This window comes from Enhydra lutris, unplaced genomic scaffold (assembly GCF_002288905.1).
Source record: "Enhydra lutris kenyoni isolate GAN:26980312 unplaced genomic scaffold, ASM228890v2 scaffoldscaffold3, whole genome shotgun sequence".
Taxonomy (NCBI): domain Eukaryota; kingdom Metazoa; phylum Chordata; class Mammalia; order Carnivora; family Mustelidae; genus Enhydra; species Enhydra lutris.
The window spans coordinates 45,381,610-45,394,648 of NW_019154087.1; the positions used below are offsets into that span (position 1 = coordinate 45,381,610).

General features: G+C 38.9%; 1 protein-coding gene across 4 annotated transcripts in view; it reads left to right on the top strand.

The window, feature by feature from the left end:
• The window catches only part of LOC111153576 (transmembrane protein 131-like), a 156,170-nt gene that overhangs the window by 124,308 nt on the left and 18,823 nt on the right, over window positions 1-13,039 (top strand). For all 4 annotated transcript variants that reach the window (XM_022512696.1, XM_022512705.1, XM_022512721.1 and 1 more), the window contains 6 exons: window positions 644-786; window positions 2,358-2,544; window positions 2,756-2,941; window positions 3,521-3,670; window positions 3,989-4,614; window positions 10,640-10,788. In XM_022512696.1, coding sequence (XP_022368404.1) covers window positions 644-786; window positions 2,358-2,544; window positions 2,756-2,941; window positions 3,521-3,670; window positions 3,989-4,614; window positions 10,640-10,788 — 1,441 coding nt within the window. The remainder of the gene's footprint in view (window positions 1-643; window positions 787-2,357; window positions 2,545-2,755; window positions 2,942-3,520; window positions 3,671-3,988; window positions 4,615-10,639; window positions 10,789-13,039) is intronic.

Genomic DNA, 13,039 nt, shown 5'->3' on the forward strand with positions numbered 1-13,039 from the left:
CATCTGTCCATTTAACTTTTTATGTCCTAGCAATCATGCTTTGAGTTACTGAGAAGGCAAAGCTAGTCTGAATTTGTGTTTGATGACTAAGAACTCGAGTAGTTATAGGTTATTTATGGGGAGGCATTATAAATCTTTGGTTCAATAGAAACAGTAGGATTCTATTTCTAGAATTATCCCAAAAGCAGAATTTCCTATAGTCACGATTACAGTGTAAACTCCTTCATTCACTCTTGTAAGCACTTTTGGTCAGTTAGTCTAAATTTGGTATTATTTCTCAGAGGTCTCCAATTTTTCAGGTTTTTTTTTTTCCCCGCCTCTTAGAAGTCCAATCACCACCCTGGTAGCTGATTATTAGAAAAACACGGCTTTGCATTCCTGGGCCAGGGTAGGAGAGTGATGAAGAGCATTCACTCATTCTTACTGTGGGCAGCCTCAACCTTCCTGGTGTTCGGGCAGCTTCCATTGCCCATGGACACCCTCTAATTCCAGGAGATAGCCAGAGGTATCACACTATTTAAACTGATTTCCTCTTTGACAACAATACAACTGTTCATGTCAGCAAGGAATGTTTAAGTCCAAATGCACTGTGTCTTATGATTCTGTTGTAATGCCTTTGTGTTTCTATGTGTTGCCCTAATAGGAATAACTTGACGGTTATTGACATGATTGCTGTGGAAGGGTTCGGAGCCAGAGAGTTACTGAAAGTGGGTGGAAGGCTTCCAGGTGCAGGAGGTTCACTCCGATTCAAGGTGCCTGAGTCCACGCTGATGGACTGCCGGCGACGTGAGTTCATGCGCGTGGCCCTCCAATGGGGAAGGCTTGGTGCTAAAGGCAAGGGCAAAAGGATTCCATAATTGACAGTAAATTCATGGCATTGATCCAGATAATTAAATCAGGCGAACATTCGAGCATATATGATAGGCTAGTACTACTTAGAAAAATAGCCTTAGATATTTAATCCAACTTAAATGATATCTATATAAGAAGTATAATTGCTAAATCATCAGCATAGTGATAGATATTTAAGATAAATAGCATGAAATGTCAGTTTGATTATCAGCTACATCTTCATAAAAAAAAAAAAAATCACACCAAAATGATGAATGTCAAGAAGAGTAAAGATCTGCTAACTGGTAGAATTTATGCAGTAATGCAAATTCTCCTTATCTGTGTCACCCAGGACAGCAGACATGTGTGGTTAATGAGCATATAAAAATATAGCTGGTGTGAGCTGTTAAATTTACTTAATTTTAATTTTGGCCATGTATATCTAGTGGCTACTGTATTAGACATTGCAGATTTGGAAACTTATCTAAACATTGCATTAGAAATTTCCAAATTGTGCATGTATTTAAATCAAATGCTTCTAAATTATTTATATTAGTTTCAAGAACTTCCTCAGGAACCAAGACAAAAATCAAACAATAGATGTAAAATGTTTTTGGTAAATTCCTTGTATTCCTATTATTATCTTGAATTTCTGGAACACACTGAAAACATTTTAGTGTAACAACATGCATCCTATGGAGAAAACTGGTTGGTGAAAGTGTTGGATAGTTTGTAGCACTATCTAATGCCTGATGGGAATTTCTTTTTTAAGAAAACTATGCTAATTGAGCATTGAGTTTGAAAAGATTTACTGACCTTTTGCATTCAAAATTCAGAGTATTTACTTTTTTATTCATTCATTCAGTAATTTAGAGTTGACCTTGAAAGATGATATTAAGGAAAATTATAAAAACTACAGACCTAGATAAAATTTTAGTTGTTATATGGAAAAGATTGCAGGTTATAAATTTATAGGAATAATTTAAAATTGTGGTAATTTTTTTTTTAACTTCCCATATAAAATATGGTCTCACTTTTTTGCAGGGACTTAGTGACTTACCCTCTGAATGTAGTGGGTATTTGAACTGTGTTTCTAGAAGCACAGACCCGTGCCCTTAACCGGTCCCTGTTCAGTATGAGGATCCCAGGAGTGAAGTATGCATGGTGTCTAGGGGTATCCCAATTACTTGGCTTCTGAGAAGAATAAACTTGTAACCTTAACTTTTAATAAGTACAAGAACAAAGAAGAAATTCTGATTACTTTTGGTACCTAGGAAGGTCTTTTAACTTAAGAAAAATCTTAACTTGTTAAATGTTTTTGTATCCTGGTAGTGTTCTACCAGTTGTGTTCTATCAGAGCAGTTCTATGACTGTTCTAGAAATTAGATAGAAGTCATACTTTGAGCTTACATTGAATTTTTTTTTCACATTTTAATAATATAGGTCATGGTTTATTGATTCAGTAAATTATTCTGAATAAATTTTGCAGTTCATACATACTAAATATCACTTTTTGTCCTCACTAGAACTGAAAGACAGCAAGCAAATTTTATCTATTACAAAGAACTTTAAAGTTGAGAATATTGGACCACTTCCTATAACTGTGACATCTCTGAAAATTAATGGGTATAATTGCCAAGGTTATGGATTTGAAGTGCTAGATTGTCGTCAGTTCTCCTTGGCCCCAAACACATCCCGGGATATCAGCATTGTGTAAGCATTGGGTTTTAACCTCATTTAGGTTTTGTGGTGCATTTAATAATGTGGGGGAAGAAAACCTTTTTTTACATTGGTAAGACATGTTAAGTTGTTTTTATATAAGCGTTTATTGTAAGTAAGGAATATGGCTGCTGTTGCGACTATTTTGTTTTGTGCCTAAAATTAAAACAATTTAAGTTCATAAAGATGCATCTTTGCTTATCAGGTTTACTCCAGACTTTACCTCTTCCTGGGTCATCCGCGAGCTGACGCTTGTAACGGCAGCAGACCTCGAGTTTCGCTTCACTCTCAATGTGACCCTCCCTCATCACCTGTTGCCCTTGTGTGCAGATGTGGTTCCAGGACCCAGCTGGGAGGAGTCGTTTTGGAGGCTTACGGTCTTCTTTGTCAGGTACGCTACAACCTTCAGGAGCGTCGCATGAAAATGCATTTTGCTTGGGTGTAAAAAGCATATGAATCATCAAACAGCATATTCAAAGACTGTGAAAGTGAGTGGAATTCACAAAGAACCTCAACATATGTGAAGTAGAGTAGTAATCGATGAGCTTTAAGACAATAGTAAACTTACTGTAGGAGAGTCACAAGACCTTGAAGTGTAAGAGATCATTGTGCTCCCTATACTTCTCTTAGCAGTTGCAGTGAAAAATATGGATGTTACTGCTGTTGGCTTGGCGCAGTGGCAATTTGAGATTGGAAGACTAGGATGACCTTTCTGGATTGATTTTATCATGAAAATGCCTTTGAAAATGGAATTGGAATGTCAGACTTACAAATGTGCACATTTTTAGGAACTCGGAGCTTTTTAAATCTTTAAGTCATATCAGAATTATGATGTGATACATTTTATGGAATTCAGTGCTCTATTTTTAGATCTTTGCATCAACCACTCATTGCTCCTCTGTAAAAGAGCTGTTCTTTCTAATGTCGGTCAGGACCATGCAGTAATGAACCTCCTTGCTTTCTTCCTCAGTTTGTCCCTGTTGGGTGTAATTTTAATAGCCTTCCAACAAGCACAGTACATTCTTATGGAATTCATGAAAACAAGACAGAGGCAAAATGCTAGCTCATCTTCACAGCAAAACAATAATCCGATGGATGTAATTAGCTCCCATTCTCACAAGTAAGAATTCTTGTTGTCTGTGTATGTGTGTGTGTTCATCCTTTGATATTACTTGGTTCTGATTTTGAGATAATATAAATAATACTCTGATTCCAGGTTTGTCTTCATAAAATTTTCTTGAAGTCATGGTGTGGCAGCTATAACCATTTTTATAATAAGATAGACTTCATAGACAGACTTAGTTTGTTAAACTCATGGGCCTTTGGAAGAAGGAGAGCTAGGACCCCTTAATATACTTCTTTCTCCTGGGTCTCGAACCAGAAGGGTAGCGTTTGATTCCATTTGGCTTTCTGTTAACTGTCTTTCTTTTTAATTCAGAAGCAACTGTAAGAACTTTCTCGATACCTACGGCACCTCCGATAAAGGCAGAGGAAAAAGCTGCCTTCCAGTGAACACTCCACAAAGCAGGATCCAGAATGCCCCAAAGAGGAGCCCAGCTACCTACGGTCATTCTCAGAAGAAGCATAAGTGCTCAGTCTATTACAGCAAACACAAACCCAGCCCATCCATCACCAGCAGTGCCAACGCCACTACTGAGGAGAAACAGACTCCAGCCCTGGGCAGCTCCCTGTCTGCCCCGAAGGAGGACGTGTGCACTGAAGTCATGGGTGAGAACTGGATCAGCCTCAAGTATGCAAGTAGCATCAGCGTTGACCTGCAAAAGAATTTAACCCTTTCTAAAAACTTACTGAATAAAGAGGAAAACACACTGAAAAACACAATTGTTATCAATAACACTTCTTCAGAATGTCACATGAAGGAGGGAATACAGACATGTATGTTTCCTAAGGAAACAGACATTAAAATTTCAGAAAACATAGCTGAGCTCAAGGAACGAGAGCTCTGTCCTCTGAAGACCTCTAAGAAACTACCTGAAAATCACTTGCCAAGAAATTCACCTCAGTACCAGTCAGACTTGCCAGAGATTTCCAGGAAAAATAATGGTAATCTTTTCATCCTCCTGGATGATTCTTTTTTCCCGGTTTGTCTTCCATCTGTTTGTTACAGAATTTGATCTCACCTGTGACTTTAATTTTAATCCCAAATGCTGCATTTTTAGTTCACGCACAAAGTTTTAGCAAAGGTAAAAATGTTGAAATACGGTTTGTAAAATGAGAAGTTGAGGACGAGGCACCACAGTTTTAGAATGTCGTGGGTAAAGAAGCTTACTTTTTATTTTTAGTACATATGTTGAGAGTGATGTGAATGTCGTGTTTTATTGTTGGGAGACTATGGACGCTGTTTTTAATTATTTTCTATCATGGATTTGCAGACTCTTGGTGAAAATTAATCAGCCCATAAAATATTTCTGACCGAACAAAACTTACCAACTTTCTATATTTAACAGCTGCTACCATCTCATGTTTCCTGGCTCTGGTGCTTCTCTGATTGTGTCCCTTGGTTAAAAGAAGACAGATGTTCTCTCACAACAAATACAGTTAGTGAAAGCATAAGCAGGACGAGACTCAGAAAACCACCCACATGTAAAATCGTCATTAAGCTGTAACTGACCCCTTTGGCCTTTGGCATAAGAGCTGATGCTTATTTTTCTTGGCCATTCTGACCATTTTAATACTCACACTTCTGCACCCATTGCAAGATTTGGGGAGCACCTGGGTAGCTCAGTCATTTAAGCATCCGACTCTTGATTTTGGCTCAAGTCATGATCTCAGGGCCTTAAGATCAAGCCCTATGTCGGGCTCCATGCTCAGTGGGAATCTGCTTGAGATTCTCTCTCTCCCTGTCCCTTTGCATCCCCCCCCACAATAAATAAATCTTTTTTTAAAAAGTCAGATTTTTGACACTTTTTAATCTGGAACAGGCAGTTACCTTTGCTCTTATTTGAAACATCTAAGTATAAATAGCTTCGTATTTATACTCCCTGTTATCGGAGAGAAGGTACAAAAGTGTTAGAGATGGGCCAATTCTGATGAGCTGTAGGCATTTAACTAAAAACCCAAACTGAATTGCAAGTGTTCCATAAGAGGACCTCTCTCGTTGGAGAGAAAGCTGGAGTGCCCTCAGCGGAACGTGGTTTAGGCAGCGGCGCCTGTACTCCTGGTGCCTCTCGTTCCATCCGGCTTGCACCATTTCCCCAGCCTCAGGGTGTGCGGAGGCAGACTCCCGTCTGCGAGTCAACAGTGCCCCTCCTCCCTCGCCCCCACCGTGTTCTCTGCACTCGGCGTGGGAGGACACACTCGGAGTGATGCTTTCAACCAGATCTTCAAATGACATCCTATCGTACGTTGTCCAGGCATGTTTCACGGTGGGGCACACAGAGTGCCTCTCATTCCATTTCTGTAGGGCCCAGACCACAAAACCTTTGTGAAAGGGTGAAATTAGGGGGCGAATCCTACAGGGTTTTTCCTTGTTTTCTGCCATTGAGGCCCAAGCACAGTATTTGACCTCAGCTGCCTTGACACAGACTTAAAATCACAGTTGTTTGGGGTGCTCCTCTGATCCATTGCATCCCTGAGTTGTCTGCATAAATGTGGCCCTGAACACCATGGCCTTGGCATTGTGGACAGATTGGGGGGAAGGACCTTCTGCTGCATCGTAGTACGCGGAAGTGGTTGAAATGTAGAGGCGTGGACCCAAGTTGCAGGCCCGAAGTGGGTCTGAGGGTTTGAATTTGTGCTTTAAAACTTTCCCGTCCAACACCGATATTTAATGCCCAGAGTCGATCCTTGATGACCCCATGTATTAGCACTTCTGCAAGTGTGAGTAAACTTAATATGGAGTCCAGAAACACAGGATTTGCTTTTATCACCATAGATGGTGGTTCTGCCCAGAATCTACCCCTCCGGCACAGATTACTAGCCTCTTTGTGTTTTAAACAGAAACATGTATCTCCCCATACGAAGTCTTAAAATTGCTCTTTGGTGGGATCGGTAGCACGCTAAGTGCTGTCAGAGTGGTTGTTGATCAGATCAAATAAGAATCGTTGAAAGAACTTTGGCTTCCTACCAGGTTCAGGCCAATGCATTCAAAGGTGCTAATTCACAGGGCTGTGTTTCTCTCCAGAATGAAAGTGTAGGCAGGAGAGTCCTCACAGGGAAAGCCGCTCACTGACATGCATTTTGTTCTGTTTTCCATTCACAGCACTAGTCTAGGAAATATCAAAGAGGTTAAAAAACTAAACATATTGCCTGCCATCATTTTACAATTTAAACATTTTAAAGAATTGGCAATGTTAAAAATAAGAAAGGACTTAATAGAGGAATAGTTTGAAGGCAGGATGTGGAGGAGTTTTTCCTTTTTTCTTTCTTTCTTTCTTTCTTTCTTTCTTTCTTTCTTTCTTTCTTTCTTTCTTTCTTTCTTTCTTTTTCCCCAGTAACATCAAGGGTCTGGGGTTCTTTTTTCACATTTTAAAGGAAAACATTGTCATAAACTGGCAGATGGTGAACAGGCATATATAATCGGCAGGGAATCCATAATGTGTGAAGAATGCTCAAGGATGAGGAAACCGTTTATACATGAGAACTTTCCAAGTTTTTGCTTCCAACTTTGAGCTTTAGTTCTTTTTTTTGAGAAGTGTTTTACTTTGTGAAAAACGTGTTTCCATCTTAAAATCATTCTAGAATCTGAAGAAAATAGCTTCAGCCTTAGTAGCTGAACTTCGCCCAGCCGATGGCAGGAATCCTCAGTTCCTGCACTTCGTTTTCCGTGTCCACCACCAGAACGGGGATCTTCACTTTGCTCAGGGGAAACCAGCCAGCGTGTTCGCCACATCCTAGCTGTTTCTCCTAAATGACACAAATCTTCCCGTAGAAACAAGTCTAGTGATAAGAAAAGGGGAAGAGGGCAGGCGGTCGGTTTCCTACGAGTGCCTGAAGTTATTTTATTAACCTGACAGATGTCCTTGAGCACTTGAGGAATTGTGTCTTCTATTCTGAGGCTTTTTTATTTTTCCTGACGGTAACATATCATGTGAGAAAAAAAATGTTCCAAAGCATGTATTACTGGGCCCGGTGCTACTTGCTCATTTTTTTTGTTGAGAAACACAGAATATTTTCTGAATAACAGAAATGTGCTTATCCCTTTCCTATGCTTTCTCTGCCCTTCTTCTGAGAGGCCTGTGATAAATCATAGATTAAAATTCCCCATAGAAATGAAGTCTGTTGACAGATGCTTCAGAGCTCTGTTTTCACACACTTGTTTTTGGCATCCACCTGTCAAACAACAGTTCAGTTTTTCAAACATTTGTTACACATTCCAGAGTCTCTTGAGCATCTGACAAGAGTAAAACTTTATATGTCATGTAAATGATCATTTAAATATGTCTGTTTTCAAATACTTATTATTTTCTAATTGTACAATCAGAATTCTAGATCTGTATTATTCTGATCACATAATCAAAGAGTAATAGCTCTGGAATTAAGGCTAAAGATAAGCAGCTGGCCTCAGCGTTACAAAAGAGGAACAGAGGAATAGATTATTTTCTTGCTTTCTGCTTATATTAATGTGAAGGATAATAAACTTTTAAATTTAATAATGCCCTAAGCCTTGGAATTAATACTACATGAAAGATTTCACTGCATTTGATAGATACCTCCAAATTCTGAAATACCAGTATTTGAGAAATTAAAAAAATATAGCCTCATTGTCTTATAGATACTAGTAACTTGAAGATTAGCAGTTTGCTCAAAATAAACTTGATTGGATTTGATACCATAGAAATTTAAGCAGGATTCTGGTGAGTTCACTTGTTATTTGTTTTATTCCCTTTTTTATCTTTATGGCTCAAACACAGATTCTGTGAGATGGGTGTGAGAAAATTATATAACACCATAAGTAATCATGCTTAATAAGACGACATGGCTTGGCTTCACGAAATTTCTAAATTCTTAGATATTGTCATGCAAGAATTTGTCAAAGACTTAATGAAGAACTTGTTAGAATTCCTTTTACTATTGGTCCTGATTCCCAGCCCCATGGAAGGCGTTACTAAGAGTTTGTGTTTTACCGCTTTTGGGGGTAGTTCAGTATTGGATATTAAGTTTAGGTCCTTCCTGAGAAAGTTTAATGATTAATACTTTTACTGCTGTTCTTGGCCTGAAAAAAGCTCAAGGAAATACATTTTTTCATGAATCTAGGAAATTTAGTGGCACATTTTGGGGGAGAATATATGTGTTCTGTTTCATATGTATGGTTTCCAAAATCCAAAGAGATATCCTTAGTTATGATTTATTTTTCTGTTTCGGACCCTGTCACTTTGGCTCTTGGCTCTTTCCTTTACCACTTCATCATGGTGGATATTTTCCTCTGTAGGTGTCTTAACACCCAATTTGTGTCATAGAGGAATTAATGCTTCCCAGTGTTTTTATAGTTACGTAATACTTACACAATTTTCCATTAACAAAATAAAAGTGTGCTTACTTGTCAGTGTTATTGGCAAAATGTATGGATCTTGCTTTGAGTGAGGTCGGCTTCGGAGTTTCAGAATTGGAGGGGATTTGACTGCTTTCATTCTGTGGGCAGAGACCTTCCCCACCCCAGGGCCCCAAGCAGGGCCAGATTGGAGCCTCTGCGGAAGGTCCAGTCAGGCGGGCATCTCACCAGAGCCTGCAGCCTGCTTTGCTGTGAAATCTTTGTACTGTGGTCATCTAAACTTTCTTAGACTGCACAGGTATGGTAAGGGAATTCTCAGTTAAAGAAAAAAGGAGCAGGTGTTGCAATACTTTGTTTCCTATTAGGACCCTGAAGCCAGTTACTGTGGGGTGGGGTGGGGTCAAAGTTTATCTGACTTTATTTTGAAGTAAGGGATCGAAGAAGAAATACACTGATGAGTGAAGTCACTTGAAAGGAAAGCGGGAGAACATTGTTTTCAGGTGAAGTTTCTACCTGCACCAGCTTTTGCCATGTGATTGGCCTGCTGGTCATTGTCAGCTTGTAGGCACTGGTCACCCAGGGCAGGTGAGCACAGACTTTGGAAAGAGGGCCTGCCCGGAAATAGGTCCTTTGTTTTTGATGGGGCCCTTTCCGTGTATATGTCCTCTGGTTCCATCTTTGTAACAGTCAGAGTAGGCAGAGAAGGTGGCATTTGCATCTTATAAATCAGGAAACCGAAGCAGCTCAGTGAATCTCAGCTTGAGATTTACTTTGAAAACTAATTTGTAGCTATGTAGTCATGTAGTCATTACTAGAAGGCAAGTCCTTAGCCCCTCTCCCCCCTCCAACTTTAAAAAAAAATTGTGATAAAATAGACATAACATAAAATTTGCCATTGTAACCATAAAGCTCAGCGGCATGAAGCACATTCACAGTGTTGTACAGCCATTACCATCATCCATTTTCAGCACCTTTTTGCCATCCCAAAAAGAAACTCTGTACCCATTAAATAGTAAGTATTTGTATTTCCTCCCCCCAGCCCCTGGTAACCACCATTCTACTCTTCATCTCTCTGATGACTCTAGCTCCTTCAAACAAGTGGAAACATTCAATGTTGGTCTTTTGGGGACTGGCTCATTTCACTTAGCATAATGTCTTCTGGGTTCATCCATGTTGTGGCATGTCTCAGAATCTCATTGCTTTGTCTTTTCCATCTCTGTCATTTTTGAGTGTCCAGTTCAGTAGTGTTAAGTATAGTCATGGTGTTGGGCACTGATTTGTTCCTCTTTAAGGCTGAGTGGTATTCCATTTTATGTGTACCACATTGCTATACTTCTCTCCATCCATCCATGGACATTTGGGTTGTTTCTACCTTTCGGTTGTTATGAATAATGGTGCTGTGAATAATGGGGTACCTCCTCACCTTTTTTCCTTGACCTCTTTTAAAGACTGTTTGTAGAACTCTTCAGATAAGCACATTTTTACTGGTAAACATACCTAGAACATCATGAATGTCAGGAACAATCCTCAAATCTAAATATCACTAGGGTAGATGGCTTGGTGTAGGAAAGAGATTTAATTATGGAAACATGAATGGAAATAATTAGCTAGAGATTCAATCATTTTTATTTATTTAAGGGAATAACCAGCAAGTGCCTGTCAAGAATGAAGTAGACAACTGTGAAAGTTTGAAGAAGGCTGACACAAAGTCTTCCTCAGAAAAGAAGATTCACAAAGCATCGAAAGAAGACATTTGTTTTGAGAAACAGAATGTACCTTCAGTCGAGGTCTGTATTCCTTTTTCTTGTGCCTCTTAGAACAAAACCCATATTTAGGGCTGAGAGTGCAGTTATCGGTCTAGTAATTGTACATGTGTATTTCATACCTCTCAGAGGGGGCTAGTTATCATGCATTTGAATCTGTATTTATAAATTGTGAGTTTGAGGTGCTTGGAAAGTTTTATTTATCTTCTAATTATATAGGAGATACTGAAATAATTTATAGTAACATCAGATAGCTTTTATTCTCAAAGGAAACTGTTCTTAAGCAAATGGGTTACCTCCTGGCAAAGATGGTGGAGTAGAAGCAGATCACCTGTCTCTTCTCTCCAGTTGTCACCCAACACACATTTTAGGGCCTGCTCTTGCTGAGTTGGAAGCATAAGCCAAATGCATAGGAGAGGAATGCCTGTCTGGCTCAGGTGAGTGGGCCTTAGTACAACAGAATCTCAGAAGAGAGCGCATAGTTGGACACAGAGTTGCACACTGTGCTGGAGAGCAGAACCGAGCCCTGTATCTCGAAGGTGAAAGCAGACAGGTCCACAATCAAGGTGGGAAAGGTATTTAGGAGAATTTATCTAGTTTACATCAGAACAGAGGTATTCATGTATTAGTATAAGCCCAGTGAAAAAAAATAGGATTCTAACTATGCTGATATTGATACATACCGTGTACTACACACACACGCGCGCGCGCGCCGAGTAAAAGTGAATGAAAGGAGTAGAACACGGGAGACAGGGAAAGATCCTAATCTAGAAGAAAGCCTAACTTTGAGAATACTTTATACTACAGATAATGTACTCAATAAAATAAGAGTTTTTTTAAAAGGCAAATTAAGATTCTAGGATGAGATTAAAAGAGATCTTATAAAGCTAAGTAACTAAATGAAGACCCAAAGGACATTTTACAGACAGCTGCCAAAAATGGAATTGCTGACCCTGAGAAAGGCTTTGAGATCATCAGGGTGATTGTGAAGGAAAAAACTGCAGAGCTGGAAGCATTTAGATATGGGACAAAGAAAGACAAAGCAGTCCAATGTAAGAATAATGAATGTTTCAGTAAATGGCCCAACAAATGGGTCTGAAGGTATTCAGAGAGGTAGTAGAAGAATACTGTCCTGGTAGGAGAGCAGAACTGAATTTATGGAATGGAAGGGCACACTGTATATAGAGGAAAAATTGATATGTCATAATGGATATAGGCACAGCCTGGCTAAATTACCGATCTTAAAACATAAACAATGGTGCAAAGTTAGGAAGATGAAGAAACACCCACTCAGGCTCACTCCGACTTCGTGGAAACATCTGATCCAGGGAACAGTGGAGCCATACCATTCAGAGAATAAAAAATGTGAACAGGAATATTTCAGCCAAGGAAACACTCAAGTACAAAGGCAGCAAGGAAGAGGCATCCTTAAACACAAGTGAACTCATCATGAGCCTTTCTTAAAAAATGAAGTTAATGAAATTTAGCTGACCAAGACAGATATAAAAATAAAGACCCAGGACTACAGAAGTTGTGTTAGTGGTCTGTTGTTGAGATTTCTCTCCATTTTATATCCAGATCTAAGACGAAACAGTTGGCAATTATAATTGCAGAACAGATTGCATATATTACAACTTTAATAAAGCAAAAAAGTAACATAAGCTGCAGAAACAGGAGGTGGTATTGAATGGTAGGTGACAATGAGTTTTAATTCTATTTTTCTTGGTAGAGAGTCAATACTGTGTAAAACTGAACATATCATTTAACAGGGTGAAAACGGGAAAATGTCTTTCATGGTCTTTTGCCTAACCTTAGAGAGATCCTTAAGGCACTAATATAGCATGTGGAGAAGAAACAATTATTTGAAAGTTGGCAGTTCCCTGGATTCTACTTCAGTTTCTTATGTTAAATTCAAATAAAACTGAACATTAAACTTTTATTTAAAAATAATACATTGTCGTGTTCGCTTCAGCAGCACATATACTAAAAAAAATAATAATACGTCGTCCCAGTATTATAAATTATTCCCATCATCTGTCTTGCCATCTAAACGTGTCTGTAGGTTCATAGAGAGATGGCAAAAACAAGATCTGCCAAAAAATCAGTGGCAGACTGTGGTTATTCTGAGTAGTGGTGTTTGCAGTGCTCTTTTTCCTTCTTTATATTTCTGTATTTTTGCTTAAACTTTATAACAAACACCAATTTTTCATTTAAATAACATGAAAATGATGCAAAATAAATATATCCTAGATATCTCAAACTGGGAATTTGTAGT